General features: G+C 53.8%; 1 protein-coding gene across 3 annotated transcripts in view; it reads left to right on the top strand.

Moving 5' to 3' along the window:
• TET3 (tet methylcytosine dioxygenase 3) overlaps window positions 1-20,206 on the top strand; it is a 123,215-nt gene that overhangs the window by 14,939 nt on the left and 88,070 nt on the right. For 2 of the 3 annotated variants that reach the window (XM_019481137.2, XM_059730563.1), the window contains one exon: window positions 16,085-16,141. The exons of the other annotated variant lie outside the window; for it this stretch is intronic. In XM_019481137.2, coding sequence (XP_019336682.1) covers window positions 16,085-16,141 — 57 coding nt within the window. The remainder of the gene's footprint in view (window positions 1-16,084; window positions 16,142-20,206) is intronic. 3 annotated transcript variants of the gene reach the window in all.

Raw genomic sequence — 20,206 nt, forward strand, 5'->3', positions numbered from 1 at the left:
TGAGGGAGACATCCTGGGTGTGTGGGGGGCGGTGAGGTGAGAACTAGGGCTCAGTTTATATGAAGTTAATTTTCCCTTAAACCCTGTCTTTGTTTGCGAGGAGGGAGAAATTTGGCAATGCAGAAATGACTGTGGGTTCTTGGCTGCGTGACAGTAGGGGAAAGGCTTTGGGGCTGGCACAGAATCCGTCCTTGGTCCCAGTCTTTCAGTCTTTTCAAGGGTTAAAGCTTCCTGGCCCCGTGGGGAGGTCTGCCCTGCCTCTCTCCACTCCACCAGCTTTACCAGCCCCGCTGACAAACTTGGAGGCACTTTCTCAGCTGCTTTTGTCTGTCTGTAGGCTCTGGCATCTGTCCGTCCCTGTCCGAGACTCCCGTTGGTTTGAATCTGTGGGCCTAATTATCCTGTTGCCAGCCCGCTCTGTGTTCAGGCTCCCTGATCTGTATAGACATGCATATGAGGCTGCAGTGGCTTCCGTAACCCTTCACATCCTGCTTACTGCCAGGGACTGGATCGCCCCAAAGACCTGCCTTGTGTAGGGCCCAGTCCTGCCCTTCCAGAGCTCCTGAGGGTGCGTCTGTATGCCCTTGAGCAGGTCTGGCTCCCCAGTGCCAACCCCCAAAATACAGGAGCGAGGCTGCTTTGGGGACATTCTTGGACCTTGGTCTCTGGCCTGTGTGTGAGCTGTCAGGAGGGCGTCCCTTGGTGTGCTTCTCTCTGACAGTGCTGGGTTTGGCATGTGGCAGCCAGACTTTGTCTCTTGGGACATGCTGTGCGTCTCCCTGGACGTGCTGGTGTCTCTTGATTCAGCTCCATGGTGCCTGGAGGGTAGGGTAGCAGGGCCCGGCTCATTTCAGGGCCCCGTGGTGCTTGGTGTCGCACAGACTCACGAGAAGCAACAGTTCCTGCTGCAAGGAGCTTACAGATGGTGATGGGAAGGAGGATTTGTCAGACCGAGGACACGGACACCCATGCAAACCCTGGTGCAGAAAGACCCCCTCCTGCCAGTGTTATAGCCCTGCACCTGGTTTGGTTCCTGATGCCAAAGGGGCAGGGAGGGATGCTGTCTGTGCAGAGTGGTAGCACTTTCCCCACATTGGTGCTTGACAGAGAACCAGACCCTTTGAGCAGCTAAGTTAAATGCTGTTCCACATGTCAGGGACTCGGCCCCTGGCAGCCAGCGTCTTCTCCCAAAGAGGCTTTGCGTCCACATGGTATCCAGCGCATCTGAGTGTGGTGGCCTGGACAGGGGCAACTGGTGGACTGATCCCAGCCCTGCTGCCCGCCTTGGTTCATTTGCATAAGTAATCAGCATCTCATTAGCTGCTCATTAGTGACAGGCCTGTAGCAGTAACCTCACTTGACCTCAGGGAATTTCTACCTGCCAGTTGTAGTGGTTTGGGGTGGGAGACACTGACCCTGACCTGAGAATGACAACTTGGAAAGCAACTCTTCTGGAAACCCAAAGTGCTGTGCCCAGCCCGTTGAGCTGCTGGTAAAGCAGGAAGGCAAGCGAGAGGTTAATCCTCTCTGCTGCTGCTGAAAACCTCCCTTGTGCTGGATTGGATTTGGCCCCCCGAATCTTATTTGTTCTCCTTTCTTTGCCGCCGCACAAGCATTCGCCCAGTTTTGTCTCTCCTCACTCGTAAATCCTTCCCTTGGAATGCCAGATTGCTCCTTCGACTAGACTGTCCGTGAGAGAAATATATTTCTTCCTATTAACCGGGGGCGATCACGGGCGGCCTGGACCCCTCTGTACTCTGTGTGCGTCTTGGCCTTTTTAAAGCCCTAAGCTGTTTTTGGAGTGAGAGTGTGAGAAAAGATTTGTCTTTTTGGGAAAAAAAGAGCATCAAGTGTATCAAAGAGTTAGGGAGTGCAGGGGGAGAGGTGGGCAGTTTTCTATGTGTGAGGCCCACACAGCCCTGGCAATGGTGCTATAAAGGGGTTCATATGATTGTCAAGCGGATTTTGACTTCAGTGCCCTGGGAATTTTTGGGGGCGCTCCACTGGAGACACTTTTTAAAGGGGTCCTTTTAATTGGGTAGGGGGCCTCGTCTTGCCTGTCATTTAGGAGCCGTATAGTGATTCTCAGCTGGGGAAACCATGATCTCTTTTTTATGGTGCCACGTTGTGGGAGGGAGCACAATATATTAACACTGTCAGGTGAGCAGATACTTACTACATGTGATTCATAAGATAAACCCAGAAATTTCACGTAGGATCCAGATTGTCCATTCTGTCCTGTCGCAGACTTGCTCAGTTTTTTGCAACTGGCTCTACGACTTTTCCGTAGTCAAGCGAGTGAAAGTGAAGAACTGGCATTTTCTTGGCAGGGGGGCAGAGTCTTAAAAAGTTGAGAACTGCTGGTCTCTAAGGGGTCTGATTTCTGGGCCCTCCTAATCACCAGCCCCCTGTTCTGGAAATATATGTAAAGCATCAGTCTCTTCTGCCAAGTGGCCTCTTAGCACCTGATTCCTCTCCCCTCCTTCTCTGGCCTGTGCCACAGCCCCTCCGGCTGCCAAGAGCAGGTGTCTTGTCACTTGTGTGCTGGCTTTTCCCTGGCTGCTTCTGCTGGGGGATGGAGCTGGAGTCTCCTTGAGTGGCAGCGCAGGGACTCAGCCATGCAAGCGCACTGGGGTCCTCCTTACAAGTGACAGTTCGTGTGGGAGAAGCACTTGTGCCATCTTTGCATAGGAGGGAAGTACCTCAATTACTTGGGCACTTCCAAGCAGTTGACTCCCTTCCTCGAGTCTGTAAGCCCAGTGGGGTGTGCAGAGCTGCTGGCTGGGTAGAAAATGTTCTTTGGACAGAGACTTTCCAGTTCATGGACCTCACCCTCCCTTGTTGGGTACAGATTGCTGTTCGCTCAGAAAGGGGCAATATCCTCCACCCACACAGTATCGAGGGACCAAGCACAGAGATCTTGTTAGTGGCATTTGCAGCCTGCCAGGTCATTCAGAAATAGCTCTGGAGGAGCATGGGGGTACCCCAGAGAACATTGCCCTGTTTATCCAGCTACATCATACACCTGCATTGTCTGCCCTCGGCATCCCTCTTGGAAGAGCTGTTCCAGATCTTTGCTCCTTTTGATGGTTAGAAACCATTGTTGAATTTCCAGCCTGAATGTATTTAAACTTTAAATAGGGCCTCTCCCTCCCCCTCATGTGTTTATCCCTCCACAGTCTTTGTCTTGCTAGGTTAAACAGCCCAGTGTGATGTGCTTCCTGTCCAGTTTCCCCGTCATCTTCAGAGCCCTTCCACGCACCTGTTTCATTGTAAATTCACTGTCGTTGACCCCAGACGATCAGACAGATACGCAGCGACCTAGCAGAGGCCTTGCTGGTATTTTAGATTGGGGCGCCAACTTGTGACACATGTAACATACAGAAGATCGTGGTGCGGGCATAGTGGCAGATAGGGCAGGGAGCAGAAAGCTGAGCAGCAGATCGGACAGAGAGCACAGGGCAGGGAGCAGAAAACAGAGTAGCCGATTGGGCAGGGGAAGGGAATGAGAGTGGGGCTAAGTTGTGGCATGCCTGCCAAAAAGGTTGGCCCCCGCTGCCTTAGATACTGGCATTCATACTTGCCCATCTCTCCAGGGGTGGCATTTGTCTTTTCATGGCTCCATTGCATGGGTGGCTTATGGTTGTTCTCTGATTGACCAGAATACCAAGGAGACACCCGAGTTACAGGAACAGGCTTGCTGCAAAGAAAGTAGGCCGGTGGCTTAAGTGAGGGGCAGATCCAGGTTGCACCCGCATATCCTCCCTGCTCCACCCAAATTATAAAACCAATTGCCTGGCAGTGGCATTTCTATCCAGGCAGCAGCGAGGGAGTTACTTGACTTGTTGGCTCATTGTAACCTACCTGATTCCTTCTAAACTCTTCATTTTATGGTTGTTGATGACCATCTCTCCTTTTTGATGGTATTCGTGTTTCCCTAATCAAGCTATTCTGTCTTCTGCCATTCTCCTGTCTCGTAGTACCTCCTGATAACGCAGCTCCCATTTCACAGCCCTGCAGTCTGTTTTTAACTCTAACGAAAAACATTAACTTAGGTGTGGAAATAACTTTCAGTGAGGTATCTCATGTACTGCCAAGATGCTCAAGGAGGCTTGATTTGTTTTATGGATCTGAAAGAGCCGTACGTTTAATTCTAATGACCACAGGACTAAAGAAACCACATGGTTTGATTATTTTTGCCTAGTTTGTTGTTTTTAATACAAAATGTATGATATGGCAAAGTATGTTCCAACGTAGTTATATTTGTTATTACTTTGATCTTAAGCTGAATATTACAGCTGTAGGCCCCTTGCATATTAGTAAAGCTTCTAGTTTCTTTTTACTTGGAGGGAAGTATGTATTGTGTTACATGTGACAATGCACCACACCACTTGCTCCTCACTTGTCAAAATCCTAGATCCACCCATGGCCTCTAGTATGGAGTACTAGTATTGGCCATGAAGCGTTCTGTCAGATGGAGGCTTCTTTCAACAGTGGTACCATTGCTGTGAGGTGGAGTTGGTCTTGCCGTCCGTGTTACAGATGGGGAGATTGAGGGGTGGAGAGGGGAGGTGACCAGGACAGGGCTGATAGTGGGTTGTGCAGCTCTTCTAAACACCCTACCCTTTTGGTTTAGCTCTGAGACCACCCATATCAACTTTGGTGACAAGGTTAGAAGGTTACCACATGACAAATCCATCCCCAGCAGAACCAGCTGCCTAGTAGATGCTTCTGGGGCCATCGGTAATTCTTTAGCCGTGATATTCATTCTGAATCTCTCAACAGAAATCTTGTCAACAGCGTGGCCCCCCTCCCTCCCCTGCTTGGACGCAGCTCCACCATGGCTGCTTCTGTCCCTCTGGGACTCAGTCAGCCTCCCGTCAGGGGTCTGGTTGGGCGTGTGGTTTCCCGGAACATGAGCGGAGCCCTTCCTTGTGTTCCTGATCCCAGTGTTGTGAACCCCTAAGTGAATCTGGCACTCTTGTTGGCCAGCTGAGCATGCCAGAGATTAATGATAGTCTTGTTTAGAGCATTAATACCATGTTACTAGATTTGTCCTCCATCCTGGGAGCCATGTGAAGCTCTTTTTCTTCAGGCTTTTGTTTCTGTTTCAAGGTGTTCAAACAAAAAGGGAGGTAGAGACACCCCTGAATCTGCTTCTTGCCAGCATTTGGACTAATTACGGCAGCCCTGAGCACCTTGTATAAAGCTGGCTGTAGCATCTCAGTAACTGAGGCTGATGCATCGGAGACATCTCTGCTGCCTTCTGCTAGAGAGAGGCACTGGGTCTGTCTGGCTTTCTGTGTCTGCTCCAAAATGCCAGGGAGTGAGCTGGATGCAGTGCGAGGGCTTCAGGTTGAAGTGTGAGGGTAGTCTAGCATTCTTTGGGGTCCCTGCTCCGCTACTGAGTCTCTGTGTGGTCTTGGCCAAGTCCCTTAGCATGGCTGTGCCTCCTTTCATCTCGGCCGTATTGTGGCGATACCAGCAGTGCCTGTCTCATGGGGTGTGATGGAGGGCATGTATAGGTGGGAAGGTGCTGCAGTCGCAAGGGTTGTATAGGTTGCATAAAGAGGTAGATCTATGCCTGGCCCTCTCAGAGACCTCTGTAGTGTAGTGGGCAGCAAGTGTTTTCTGTGCTGGGCCGGGAGCCACTGCAGAACTCTCCTGTGATGCAGCTGAGCTGCCCTAGCCCACTGCTGGGATGGTACCTCTCATCCCATTATGCTGTGCAGATGGTGGACTTGTTTGTGCCCCAGCCTAGCCTCTGTCCCCAATGTCCAGTGCTTGTAGGATCAGGGCTTCTTGGTTCTCTGCTGCTGTGTCCTGCTGTGACCCAAGATCCATCCATTCCCTTCCTGTCTTTGGTGGTCTTTGCTGTACCTGCTCCCTCTTCCTTTGCAGAGACCTGCCCCTCCATGCCCACCCCCCTCCCCCAGATGCCACCTTCTTGGTTTGCCAATGACGTCCCTGGCTAATTGCGAAGGATGCTGTGGCGGGGAAGACGAGCGCTGTTACCATGCCTACAACAGGGAGATCTCAAAACTAGGCTGTGATGTTATCTGCTAAAATTACTTTGCAGCAAATTGATGTCAGTGTGAAGCCCGGCGGGGCAATAAACCATGGCACGCTGGCCAATTACAGGGGCCGGGGTGAAAACAGCCTTTGGTGGCTGGGTCTCTCTTGCTTTATTGGTGATGTTGTTTGCTTAATTAGATCGGCTTGGATTTTTGCAGCCCAGGTTAGTGGGAGGGAAGCAGTGGGATACGATGCTTAGCTAGGCTAGAGGGGGGCTGCCTGTAGCTAAAAGACATCTGGGGTGGCCCTGTTGGCTGAATCTCCCCCCCTCCCCTGCCAACTCCTGCCCTCTGCGTGACTTTGGGCACAGTGGTGCCTAGAGACTCCCCTCCCCCTCCCCTCAACCTTGTGCCAAGTGTTGCACGTGCCCCTAGGAAATCATCTGCATCTGTTATCAAAATCAGTGAGAGTGAAAGGCTGGGAGGGGAAACTGAGGCATGGAGAGAAGCGACTTGCCCAAAGTTGTGTGCAAGTCAATGGCAGAGCCCAGGTTGTCTGAGTCTATCTGGTGCCTAGTCGTTAGTCTGAACCATCACTTCATAGCATCATAGAGAAGTCGAGCTGGAAGGCACCTCCGGAGGTCATCTAGTTCTCAGTTTCACCAGCAGGGACATGGGTCCATTCTTTAGAAGGCTCCAGCAGCTCTGTGGTTATGAAGCAAATGCTAAGTAGTGTGATCCTGATGGGGATCTTGGCCACACCTTGGTCCTTGGCACAGCTATGGATGTAACATTTCAGCCTGTATCTTCCCGAAGCTGGGCAGAACCCCAGCTGGGTACCTGTCTTCTCTCTGCAGCCCCTGAGCCCCATGCCAGTCTTAGAGAGACCTGTGCAATTCCCATGAGTTTGCATGCGAGTAGTAAGTGCTGTGCTAGATGTATTTCCCCTATATTCTGCTTTAGCAAATAGGATTTGAAAATCCTCCTCCCGTGCTAGGAACTGCAAGCAGTGGTTCTGCCAAAGCCGCTCTTTTTCTCCTTCGCATCTGGTTTGCTCTAACTTCCCCTTCTTGTGACCAGCTGATACGATCTCACACGGCACGTGGAAGCGTGCGGCTGCGATACTGTGGCACTTTCATCTCCTGTCTTTGTTTGAGTGGAACCATACTCTGATTTTTATTACTCTCCCCTGAGCCCTCTGCTCTGGTGCTTTGTGTCTTTTGTGCAGGACATGTCCTTGGGATGTTGGCAAGATGTTGGTTCAGATGTCTTTACACGGAGAATGTGGGTAATGGGAAGTCGTGGGTAATAGGTTGGATGTTAGGATGGACTGTGCTTCTCTCTTTGGCTTGACAGGCTGTGGACTCTCCATCCTTGCATGTTTTTAAGTACAAGTTGGACACACACTTGCTTGGGCTGGTTTAGACAAGAATGATCCCACTTGAATAAGGGGCCAGGCTAGATCTGACCTTCTGAGGACCCTGCCATCCTGACTGGGCTGTGATTTTATGATCATACCTATAGATTGTTATGTTTCTTGTTTCTTTAGACTCCTTCTAGGGCCCCAGCCATGACCTTTCCCTCTCTTGGTTACATAGGCTGCAGGAGTTGCTGCTACTGGGTCTGTCTAGCCCAGTGTCCTGTCCTCCATGGGGTAGTCTTTTCTGTTTTTCCTCTATTTTTTTCCTGGCCCCTTCCAAACAGAGGTCTGTTTTACACTTCCTTTTCCCCTTGAGTATGCCCAAGACTGGTTTGGAAGGGGGTGGCAAGGGGCTGATAGCCCAGATGCAGCTGGTGGGCCAGGCGGATCCCTGGAGCTCCCTTTGCCAGCTGCTGTCACGCTTGCGGTGGGATCATGGACATCTCTGTGCAGGTGAGTCAGCTCAGGGTTTATAGCGAAGTCCTGACCCCAGCCAGCTGCTTTGGCGCCTCCCCCTCTGGGTCAGATTCTGCTCCCAGGTAACGGGGGCAACTCCACTGACCTCAGGCAGCATTTCTTGGGAATCAGCGTGACCCACCTTCCAGCCTATGTGTTCCTGCTCCTGCCTAGCAGTAGGATATAGCGGGTGAAAGGCCCGTTCACTGCTCAGAGGGCCAATAGTGCCTATATGCCCATTCCTTTTCTTGCTGCGGGGGCGCAAAGCACCTCTCCTGCCTGAGCAGAACTGCAGAGGCGTATGGGCCACACTTGCCACCCTGAGGGGTCCAGTGGGGTTTCAGCAGCGGCTGCTTTTTTTTTCTCTAAAAGAAATGTTTCGTGTTCCAAGCCAAATCAGCCAAATCAAGTTAAAATCTGTGAGTCAGTCCAAAAACGTAAGTGGCCCTACAACTGGCACACATCCTCCACCCCCACCAGGGGCTTCAAATATTTCTAGAGTCTTTTGGCAGGCATCCTACTTGCAGGACCAAGCCCGGAGGCTTGGGGTTCGGATACCCCTAAGTTTCACCTGCCCTCAGCCATATGGCTGCAGAAGCAAGCTAGGAAGGAGCATCCCATTTACATAAAGTGGGCTTTAAGCCCCAACACCCCGGTGGGTACTAAACCACACCAGAAGAACAGTTATCCCTGGGAATGCTTAAGGAAAACTGCCTTCATGGACCCAGATACATGGTGTTTCCCCTGTCAGGTAAGTATGCTACTGCAGAAAGGGAAGGGCTTTTTGTTGGCAGGCTGTTAGGGCTCACAGCAGGGAGCATCCTAAGGAGGCATCTCACAGCCTCCCTTGTCCATTTAGCTCGAAGATATCATTGCCCCGTCCTGGCTGCACTGAGAGGCCGGTTAATGGTCAGCCCACCGCCGATCATCCCTGAGCAGTCTCAGTGACCTCCAGGGCTCTACAGCTGGCCAGGAGTACTGCACACAGTTTCCTTTGTCCAGTAGCTGGACTCCAGCTGAGGAAGCACTAGACTTTTTTGTTAGGTGTGCCACAAATTAGTCCCACACCCCCTCAAGTGCCACTCCCTTCCCCTACCCCTGCCAGATTGGCTGCTCTGCTTTCTGCTCCCTTCCCTGTGCTCCCTGCCTGATCAGATGCTCTGCTTTCTGCTCCCTCCCTTTTGCACCTGCTCAGTGTATTGCTCTGCTCTCTGTTCCCTGTCCAATCTGCTGCTCTGCTTTCTGTTTCCTGCCCAGTCTATTGCTCTGCTTTTTGCTCCCTGCCCTGTGCCCCTGCCCAGTGTGTTGCTTTGCTCTCTGTTCCTTGCCCAGTCTGCTGCTGCGTTTTCTGCTCCCTTGCTATACTCCACACACAGAGGCTGTCCGTGCAACTTGTGACACACGTGCCACAGATTGGCCACCCCAATCTCTGTGCCAGGCAGTGATGGGCCAGCCTTTCTCTGAGGGAGAACCCTTCCTCCCCCCTTTCCCTCAGTGGTTGCCTTATGTCATGACGCATGGAGGCTAGGGAATAAACCTTGGGCCTTTTCAGGATCCTGTTAAACTCTCGGCGGCGAGTCTCACAGTTTTACTGTGCCAGGCTGACACGGTCTTTAAAATCTTTAAAGTAAATGAGGCTCCTGGCCTTCAGGGAAGTGACAGCTCCATCCATGCAAAGGCTGCTCCTCCTTCCACCAGGTCTCACCTTGGGGGCCAGCGGTCTTTTGCCTCTAGAGTTTAACCTCTTGGGCTCCTGCAGCGCGGCCCACCCAGGGCTAGCGCAGCCTGCACGGGAGCTGCAGGGCCTTTCTCTGTACCATCAGGATGAGAGCTGAGTTAGCTGGACTTCAGCTCAATGTAGCAGGGCACATCTTGACAAGGATGGGGCACCCAGGACTTCAGGTAGGGGGAGATCCTGATCTGAATGTCACCCTTGGTCCTTAGCTTGGCCTGGCCACTGGTTTTTCTGCATCCATAGGTCCCTCTGCTTTGCTTGCAGTCCAGGAGTGACTCCAGATTGCTGACTTTCAAGGCATTTGCCACAGGCTGCCTTGTATGAAGCTTATCTGTCTCCTCTTGGGTTCAGCAGCAATGCCTCTGCTTGTACCCTGGACACTCGCAAGCTGCAGCCTAGGATTGTTGCAGAATCCACTCCATGAGCCATTCCTTTGGCCTTGTCTAGGGTGGGGTCTGTGCTGGGGTCTGGCCCGGCTGCCTTGGGGGAAGCAGTTATTCAATGCAATGCAACGTGTTTGACATCTGTTGTTTTCCACGTAACCATCGCCGTGCGGGATTATTTATGCACCACGGGTAGGAACAATACGGTGTTTCTCCAAGCCAGTCATTATGTCGATGTATGCAAATGTGCATGCAAAATAGGTGCCTTCCTGGGAAACCAACCCCCTCCCAGCTAGCCTCTCAGGGATCTTTCATCTGGATCCAAACTTGCTTCCAGCCCCCTGGTCTGGGCTTTCCAGGACTTTAGGCAAAACCAGGCAAGCTGGGCCCCACATCTTGCTGTTCTTTGGAAACATAGTGGTTTGGGGTTTATTGCTCGTTACATCCCTCATGGCTCTGATCCCAAAGCATGCATCACACCCAGGTCCACGGCCAGCCCCTGGCAGGGCTTTGTAGCCATAATGAAATCCTAGAAGTTCTGTATGGTTTGTTGACTAATTCCTGAAGGTTTATCTTGTTCTCCCTCATCTGAGTTCACCAAGGCCCTGTGAGTGAGGTGAGGCTCCCAAAGTGGCGTGTAGGTTCAAGTCAGTGCAGGGCAAAGGCAGTAGCAAAGTTTGGGGGAAGAAACCAGATCTCTTCACAAGCTGGTGTTGTGAATAGCGCTGCCTGCCTAGGAAGGCATCCTTCGTTAGGATCTTCTCTCCCTCATTTAGATTGGGTCCATCTAAATCTGCTTTGTAGTATGGGAACACCCAGAAGCCCCAATCATGGTCAGGGAAATGGTGTGGAAGCTGACAGTTTAGCCAGATTCACAAAGGGACTGGGCACATTGCTGGAGGAAAGGGGCATTGGTAACTATTAAGCATGGTAGTGAGGGGCACAGCCTCTGAATCAGAACTTCTTAGAGCTTAAATACTAGAGGCTGCCAAGTGAGAGAGGAACAGTGGAAAAACCCTGGTCAGACCCAGTTCACTCTCCCTTCCAGCATCCGCTCTCTGCCACACATAACACAGGAGACTGGGCAAGACAGAACTAGGGTCTGACCTAGTAAATGCCAATTCTTATGTTCTGCCAGACACAGTACACAGATAAAATAAAAGAGAGCCCCCATCCCAGAGAGTTTTCAGTGTCAAAGGACAAGGCAGGCAGAGGCTGGAGGAAGGCAAGTATCATGCAGAGGGGCACTTGAGACTGTGCAGGATGAAATAGCTTGCCTGAAATCCTTTAGCGTGTTTGAGCCACAGTCCCGGCCCCTGCAGACCCAGCTTCCTTTTCAGGCAGGAACATTTTAGGTGCTCAGGCTGTGCGCTCCCAGGTTGGAGCAGGTGGAACTAGAGCATGGATCCCCCCCCAAATTTGGGTGCGTCTTCCTCATGTGGCTGCGTGTGAGTGGGACCCTTGTTGCAGGGTAGATCAGTTCCTAGTGGAATTGAGCTGCTCTTGGCTTCTCTGAGCTGGGAGTATGGTATCTGATTTCCTTGGGATATCTCAGGGCTGGAAACACTCTCAGTGAGCAGCTCATAATGGTGCAGGGGACAAGAGGTATCTTGCAGGTGTCTGGCATATACCCTGCAAAGTGCTTTTTGCCTTGGGCTCTCAGCTGGTTGGCAGACTTACGCTTATGGGGAGGGCTTTGGTTAATAGCAAAGTGAATTGGGGTGGAACAGAGGTATCTTGGACTGAAGCAGTGTTGTCAGGTTTTAAGAGCAGATGACTCTGGTTCAGGACCCTTGAGTCCCATTTTTCACTCTTGCACAGGGACAGAGGATGAGAAGGAGAGGGGCCATTTCCAGGACTCCTCGGTTCTACACCCAGTTGTGCCCCTGCTCTGTCACTTCCCTCCTCTGGGCCACCTCTTCTCCGTCCTCGGACTGGAGATCATCTCTAGCAGACCGGGGTGCTGTGAAGCCTAAGTAGATAATGCATATAAAGGGCTTGACCATGGGTGTGAGGCAGTCCCTGTTCCCCTGGTTCCCTGGACACACTGATACTGGAACGAACTTGGAGTCTGGCTTCTCCATCGTTGCTTTTCTCTTCCTGATGGTGCACAGGAAATCCCTTCCGTAGTGGAAGTAGCCTCTGTTGCCTCTGGGCTTGCAGCGTCCCTGCTCCCCCTTCCCTTCAGCTCCGTGTAATGGTATTGGAGAAATGTCCTATGTTCTAAGGGGGGCAGTGAAGGTGGAGTTGGATTTCCACAGACTCCTGCGCAGAGGCACTGTTGACCCCTGGGGACAGAGACCAGAAGGGACTGTTGGATCATTTCACCTGAGGTCTGTCCCAGTAATCCCTGTGCTGAGGCATCTCAGCACTTGGCCTTTCCAGAAATGCCCCTCCAGCCTTGACTTGAGGACTTCGGTCGATAGAGGAGCCTCCAGCATCCTCGGACAGGTTGCCCCATGAGCTTATCAGTCTTCAGTGCTGTCTTGCTGATTTGGCATGCCCAGGCTTTAAGTATGAGCCTTTGGGTCCTGTTACACCTGGAATTTGTCCTGCTCTGAAGGGAGTCCCACACCATAAGCCAGGGTAGGTAGCGATGGAAAGGTGTGGCAGAGACCCTTGTGGAATAAGTGGTGAAGGTTGAGTGTGACAAGGCGCACAGCAGAGGGGCAGAGCCCTGGATGCCGACTCCTCTGCACATCTGTTAGTGGCGTCGGTGGCAAGGATTTTTCCCTGCCACGGTCCGGGGTCGCTGGTGGTGCTGGGGTCACAAAGAGAGATTCTGTGTCCAGCAGATTACAGTTGCTCTGGGCACATTTCGCAAATCCTCTCCCTCTTTTTCTTTACACACACACACACACACACACACACACACACACACAGAGTCAAGCAACACTGGCACTGCTCCAGGAACCTGCCAGCTCAGGAAACGTGCTATGAAAACAACCCCCCCCAGCCATTAACCAGAGCTGCCAGCAAAGGGACCCCCAGGGACGGGCACTGGATGGGCCCCTTAATGGATGTTGTAACGAGCATGTGAGGCCCGTGTCCCAACTCTGAATGCTCCCGTCCCCTCCCCTGCACCACCCCCATTAATGCTGTGGGGGGAGTGGCAAGAAAAAGCAGGGCCAGACAAGTTTGGCTTCTGCCTTCTGTCATCACATTAACTCTTCTGCGTGATGATTCCTCTTTCCCACCTCAGGCTTTCCACCCTCCACTTCCTTCTCGCTCTGTCACTTGACAGTTGCAGGGAGCCAGAATTACCCCAGGATGCTCTGTTAACTTCAGATCAAGCTGCCACGGGGCCCGAATGGCCTTGCAATACCGTGGGGTTAGATCCTGCGAGGGGCCAGTGGCCTGGCATTGACGGGCTCCTGGGTCACTCGTCATTTCACTAATTTCTATGAAACGCTCATGACTGGGCGCAATCCAGAGGCCCTTTGTACCTTGGTGGTTGAAATGGAAGTGGGGCAAAGGATGGATCATCTTCAAAGATGGTGGCAGCAAGCAGCGGCCTTGCCAGGGCATGGTGCATTTGTAACTGATATCACCCAGAGCGTGGCTGGCAGCATTCAGGAGGCAGGGGGAGAGGGCTAGGGCTAGGATGTAGTTGCTTGTCCCATTTCCTCAGCTGCCCACGGTTCAGTGGGATCAGAGAAGGCCATTGGCCGTGTCTCTCCTTTTCCCTGCATACTCCCAGTACAGGAGGCTCTGGGGGCTTGTTTCAGGGTCATTAGAAAGGAGTTGCACTCAGTGTGTTTGCATTTCCAGGGGTCCCTCGGTGGCCAGATGCCCCTGTTCAAAGTGTGAGCAGGCCCGTCAGCCACTGTGACACCTCACGAGCCCAGCTGGGCTGAGGGCGAAGGCTCTCGTCTGTGTGTTTGGGGCTTTGCAGTAAGGAGGCCCTGTAAATATTGTGCCTGTAATCTAGGAAAGGGGACAGCTCCCTGCATCCACATGTGCCCTTGGCTGGGGCACCAGCACCTGTAAGGCAGCCTGTGGAGCAACCCTGTCATCCCGGGGGGAAGAGGGAGTCCCTGCAGGTCCTGCCAGCCAAAGTACAGTGTGTTGCAACATGTTTGTACATGTTTGCTCTGCTCCTCGGTGATCCAGGGGTCTGGCTGGTTCATGGAGACCCCCCAGCCCCAACCCGTGGGAAAAGCATTGGGTTCTCCTGCATGGATGGACGAAAGACCCGAGTTCTAATCCTGCCTCTCACAGATTTACGATGTGATTTTAGACCTGGATCTGCCATAGTCCGGGCTTCAGTTTCCCCATCGCAGAACCCGGGAGGATGATATTGATCTTGCTGAGGGGGCTTGGGAATAAGGAGGGGGGAAGATGCAGAGAGAGATGGATCCAGTTGTGCCAAGGGGGTGGGTTGTGGCACCTGGATCCAGCCTGTGACCCTGCCTCTGCTGTGGGGACAGGGAAGTCCGATGTTTTATGTACATTCCCAGTGCTCCATCCTCTTCCTACTAAAACTGAACCCCTGGATTCAACTGAACAGTTAAAATGAAAATGGAGGTAACTGAGGTGCTTATGGTTAAAGAAAGGGTCTGGGAGTGCCCAGCAGTGTAGCAGAACTACCCCCAAGGGCGAGTCGGGTATAAATGCCGCATCGGGGTGATAAACCCAGCCCGTGCCTGCTCCAGGGTACAGATAGAGCTGATTGCGCTACAGTGGTGTTGGGGTCAGGCTCAGGCCCTCAGTGCTGGGTCAGTTGAGATTGGGGGTCTGGTCATGTCTCTGGGCATGAGTGACTGGTGCCTCCTGTGATGGGGGTACCATGGCGGTGAGTGGGGACTGCCCGCAGCCCCTGGCGGCGGTGGCGAGGAGGTGGGGGTGGCGAGCGGGGACCGCTGGCGGCCACATCGGCAGTGGGGAGGGGCGGTGACCATTCGCAGAAGCTGGCGGCAGCTTCGGCGGCGGGCAGTCTCGGGGGGGGGGCATGTGTCTCCCTGTATCCCCCCATGCATCGCCGATGTCTCTGGGTGGCCTTGGCAATGCTCCGTAGCTTCTTTGTGTGCCTTGATTTCCCCTTCAGTGAAATGAGGATAGGACAGTACCGATCTCCTTGGCGCAGCGCCCTGAAACCTACTGATGCGTGGCGCTAGGTGGGAGCTGGGCGTGATTCTGATTCCAGGTGACGGTGGAGCCGGCGGCGTTCCCCCATGGCTGCCGAGGGCAGGATGTGTCCGTGTCGCCAGGCTCTGAGAGGGGAGCTTGGCGTGCGAGCTCTTTAAACCCACGCCGGCTCCCTGCTTCCCAGCCGGTTCTCATCTGGCTGCTGTCAGGAGCGGCTCCCCGGAAACCAGTGGTACCCGCCTGGTGCTCTCTGATGCCAAGCAGAGTGATGCCCATTTCTTGCCTCATGGCAGTGGCGGGGCGGTGACCTACAAGAGGCAAAGATACAGTGTGCTTGTGAGCAGAAAAACCACATCCCTCTCTTCCTCCTCCTCCTTCCCCCCACCCCGGACACACACACGCACACGCCAGGGATTGGCTCTCTCGCAGGCGGAGAGTGGGCATGCATGTCACGTCCACGGTGTTTGTGTCTTGGGGAGGGGGGGAGGGACCCGGAGCGCAGCGGTATGATAATGACTCTAGCGTCTGGCAGAAAGAAAAAAAGCCCCCGAATGCACCAGGGTGTCTGTAACCGAGCTTAAAGGAGAACGAAGCAAGATGGCTGCCTGGTAGCGCCGGATTTGTGCTGGGACCGGCGAGGGCTGGGGAGCGCTGGAAGGGGGGGGGGGGGGTGAGCTGGCCAGCAGAGAGGCAGGAGGGGGAACCAGAGCAGACCCAGGTAAATCCCCTCGTGTACTGGGCGCTTCTTTCCCCTTTCCCCAGAAAAAGCCTTTTGAATGCCAGAGTCACAAGGGGATCCGCGGAGGGCTTTTCTGCAAGTGAGGGTGCAGACCTCCAGCCCTCCACAAAGCCCCCCCTCTTCCCCCTTTCTCTGCCTGCATTTGCCGGCGGTGGGGCTGGGGCGGGGGGCACAGCAGGGATCTGCTGGATTTGATTTTGAAAATGTCTTTCTTGCGTGTGTGTGCGTGTGTGCTCGTCCCTGCTGCAGGTGGAACGAAAGGACAATAGAGAAGCACGGACGCAGGAGCAAGTGCTGGCAGCCAAGGTACCTTCTTCTTCTTTTTTTTCTCTCTTAAAAAGTCGACGACAAAGCAGGGCAGGGAGTCCACAGCATGGGGGGGATCAGACCCAGCGCTTGAGCCAATGTTGCAGCATTTTAAAACCCAGGCTTGCCTTCTGCGGCATTTCTGATCTCTCTGTGTTGGGCCATTTTCCAGTGGTGTTTTTAACCTGTGATATATATATATTTTTTACAAGGTTGTTGGGGGTGGGGGGAAGGGAACGTGAGCTGTTTCTATGCCTCTCCGGGTGCCGAGGCAAGAAATAAATAAATAGCTGCACTGTTTCCACCCGTCTTTGCAGAAAAGCAGCAGCTCTTTTTCTTTTCTTCTTAACTCCCTCTCTCAGATCTGCTGAGGTCAGACATGCAGCCAGGGAAATTAGCAGGGGGAGGCCAGACTCCCCCTGCTTTGAAGTGGGCATGACATCACCCTGACGTAACCATGGTGATGGCCGCTGTCAGCCTTCACGATGACGATGGCGGCGGGGCCGAAAAGACTCCTCAGGGTCTGCAATGTGGGGTGGGGGCGGTGGGGGGAGAATCGACGAAGCGGGCAGGATGAGGCGCTCCGGGGTCCGTGGCCGAAGGTGCAAGGCCGGTGGCTTCTTGGTGTCGTGCTGATGGGAACGCAGGTGAATGTCAATGGAGTTGCTGTTTCTATTGATCCTGGGGGAGCTGGAGTCTGCCGTAGCCCCAACGCCGGCTGGTGGGGAGCATCTCTGGGAGCAGCTCGCCGTTGCGCTGGAGATGAAGTTTGAAGGCAGCGGCGCTGAGGCTCCCGGGGGTGCGGGAGGGAGACGAGAGCGTGCCAGCTGGGAAGAGCCTGCTTCAGGCGTGTTGCGTTGCAGGGGCCGGCTGGCTCCCAAAGCTCTGCAGCGTGAGGCACACCGCTCCCCGGCCCGTCCTGGTGACATCTGTTTCCCGGCGCTCCTGATTTCCAGTGCCTTTGTCAGTAGGGTTTCCATCTCGTTGCTGGGGCAGGAAAAGGGGGTCCTTTAATTGCAAGCTAGGGCATTACCTGGATTAGATCCTCGGTTCCTCACTCCATCATTGGCATCGAAAGGTCCTTCCCTAACTGCGCTTCCCTTCCTGCTGTGCTTGGGGGTTGCCTGAGTGGCTGAGCTGTGTTGAGAGGGCCTCACCGGCACGTTCAGGACCTGCTCCATCCTAACAGGGAAGGGTGTCATGGGGAGACCCTCCCCAAATAGGAGGCAAGGAGGCACTGATGCCCGGAACGGGGGATCAGCGTTCCCCGTTGCTGTGCCAGTCGTTCGCATCTCTGCAGTTTTGGGCCCACTTTTCACTGGGCTCAATGCAAGGTGGGGCAGAGGGGGTGGTTGTGCCCAAAGGTTGCTACAGCAGCGCGTGATTGAAATAAGGCTCAGCACCCCTTATCTCGTGGATGTTCATGGGAGCCCCCAGGCATTGATTCTGAGACTTTCCCTTCCACCCACTCCCCACTCAGGCCTTCCTGTGCCTTCCCTGCCCCACTCATAACTCTCAGTGTTTCCCAAGTTCCCCCTGAGTTTACCTTCCCACTTGCAGAGTAAGGACAGGAGCCCTGGGCTGGAGAAGTGCAGGGCTGGAGATGTTAGGTCCCTTTGGTGTGTAAATGGAAGTGGATTTGAAGGTAGGGACCTAGGTCCCAGCTCTCTTCCCTGGCTGATAGCTGCATTGTTTGCTTTGGTTGGGATGCAGCAAACAGAGGACTGTTTGCCTTTGTTCACCTGAGCAATCCCTGCCCCTGGGGCCTGACTCACCGCTTGCATCAGTGGCAGGTTGTGGGGGGGGTAGGAAGGTACCTTCAGGAGCAGGAGGCCTTGCCTAGTACTGAGGGAGGCTGAGAAGCAAACAAGCCCTGCTTGGAGGCTGGCCTTTGTCACCTCATTAGTGCTGCTGCTGTTTATTTTTGGGCTTGCCTTTACTCCTGATAATTAGGAGGAGATCAGGCTGGGCCAGGGGCTGCTTTCAGTGTGGAAAAGCCCTGAGCTGTCCCCTAGTAGCTAGAAATGTGAAGACCCTCCATTCAGGGAAGGGTATTTTTCTGGTAGGACAGCAGAGGGAGGGTGAGGGTGTTAGCAAGACCCTTCCTCACCACCCCAACAAAGAGCTTGAAGCCCTCTGCATGGGGGGGGGTCTTCTCTCTCCCAGCTGCACCCCCCCTCACCTGTGCTCCCCAGGATAAATGCTGCCTACACAAGTCTTGTCCACACTGACACTTTGAAGGATAAGCCCGTGTGACGATCTCGCAAGCTGAGCAGTGCAGTTCAGTACTGCTGCGAGGCTGCATCCAAGACTGGCTGGAATGGCCATGGGTGCCATGGGTTAGCAGAGGAGTGCTGAGAGCCTGAGCTTGGATGAGGAGACAGGGCTGCTACTTGGTGTGTTGGCCAAATACCCTACCAGGGACTGTGGAGGGAAGGGAAGTGGGAAGTGATGTGTGTGGGGAGCTTGGGGCTGGAGAGCAAAGGAGGCTTCATGTCATGCCTGAGCTGTGTGTGAGAAGCACGTGGGGCAGGTTTCCACAGCTCCAGAGCAGCCCACTCTCCATCCCTGGCTTCTCCCAGCACTAAACTCACTTCTGTGTCTTGTGAATAGTCCTAGTGCCCCAGTCTTGAACACACCTTGACTTGTGCTTCCAGAGCCCTGGGAGGGACCAGCAGGTGCCCCCTTTGGGATTATTCATGGGTGGTTTCACAACAGTGTCATGGGAGGGTGGGAATCCGGGTGCCCATTGGCAGCACGTGAGCAAATGGGGAAGCAGGACCCCCTGCACAAGCAGCCAATTAGAGAAGCTTCCTGCAGACTGGATCTACTGATTCCATTCCCTTCGCCGGGCTGCAGGCAGGAAGGGCAGGGGGCGGGGAGATCTTTCCAAAACAGCTTCTACCCTTCCCCGGTGCCTGGATCGGTTGTGTGCACAGCGGAGGCTCGGCAGACGCAGATCGTGCTGGGCAGCAGAGGGACTGCATCCGTCGCAGCGTGTGCCACCAGCCGCACTGGCTGGCAGGCAGCTCTCTGAAAGGGATTCAAAATGCCTCCTTTGACAGAGCTGCTGCTGTGGGTTGGTTTGCATCTAAGATGGCAGTTCTGGTCCAGCCAGCTCCTGCAGACACCTTCGCCTGTCTCCATTGCTGTGGGCGTTTTCGCACAAGACTTTGCTACCGCCTCCCCGAGCTGGTGCGTGCCCACTGCTGAGATCCCCGGCCCCGACGCAGCAGGATAAGAAGCCGGCTGAGTTGGATGGTAATGGCTCTAATGGCCTGCTGCAGTCTTGTGGCTCCAAGCAGGGCAGCCTGCAGTGGAAGAATTAATGCTTCGGATGGCTTTTCCCCAGTCCCCGGGGGAGCAGGTAGAGTTCTGCACTGCTGCTGTTATTAGGGTGGGATCAGCCCCCCTCCCTCCAGTCGTTTCCAGCTAGTGATTGTTATGTGGTAGAGTTTCTCCTTCTGGAGATCTCGGAGGCTGTGCAGGAGCCGGATTTTCCTGGTCCATGCAGGCTGGGAGTTCCTTGGGGCCATGGAGCGCCCCTTCTGGTGCATCGCAAAAGTGCTGGGGACAGCAGGGGTGTTTCCCCAGACAGATCATCCTAGCAAGAACCAGCATGTAGTTTCTGCAACTGGGAAAAGATGAAGCTTTGTCTAGGAGGAGACGAGGGTGGATAGAGACCCTGGCTCAGGTGGCTGAAGTGCTGTCCTGACCATGCTTCTGCTGCAAGGCTTTGTCGTTGGCTTCCTCTAGGAGGAGGTTTGGTGAGTTGAAGAACCTGGGGTCAGATCATGGCTGTAGTCATCGCTGTGTTGCTGTAGCTGTGCCCGTGGAGTATGAGGAGCCATCAGCAGGCTTGTAGCTTCCCCCTTTGGTGAACGTCCCACACATTGGATCCAGTTTTCCCAGGGAGAAGGGACACCTCAGTGGCTTGGCAAAGGACCTGGGTTTGTTGCATCCTGAAGTTTGGCGGCACAGAGTCTTGTTGTCCTGGACAGGGGGGCCATGGACTGTTTCCAGCCTGACACAGTGAGTCTGGCAGGTACTAAATTTCATGGGGCA

Source organism: Alligator mississippiensis, chromosome 7, assembly GCF_030867095.1.
Source record: "Alligator mississippiensis isolate rAllMis1 chromosome 7, rAllMis1, whole genome shotgun sequence".
Lineage (NCBI taxonomy): Eukaryota > Metazoa > Chordata > Crocodylia > Alligatoridae > Alligator > Alligator mississippiensis.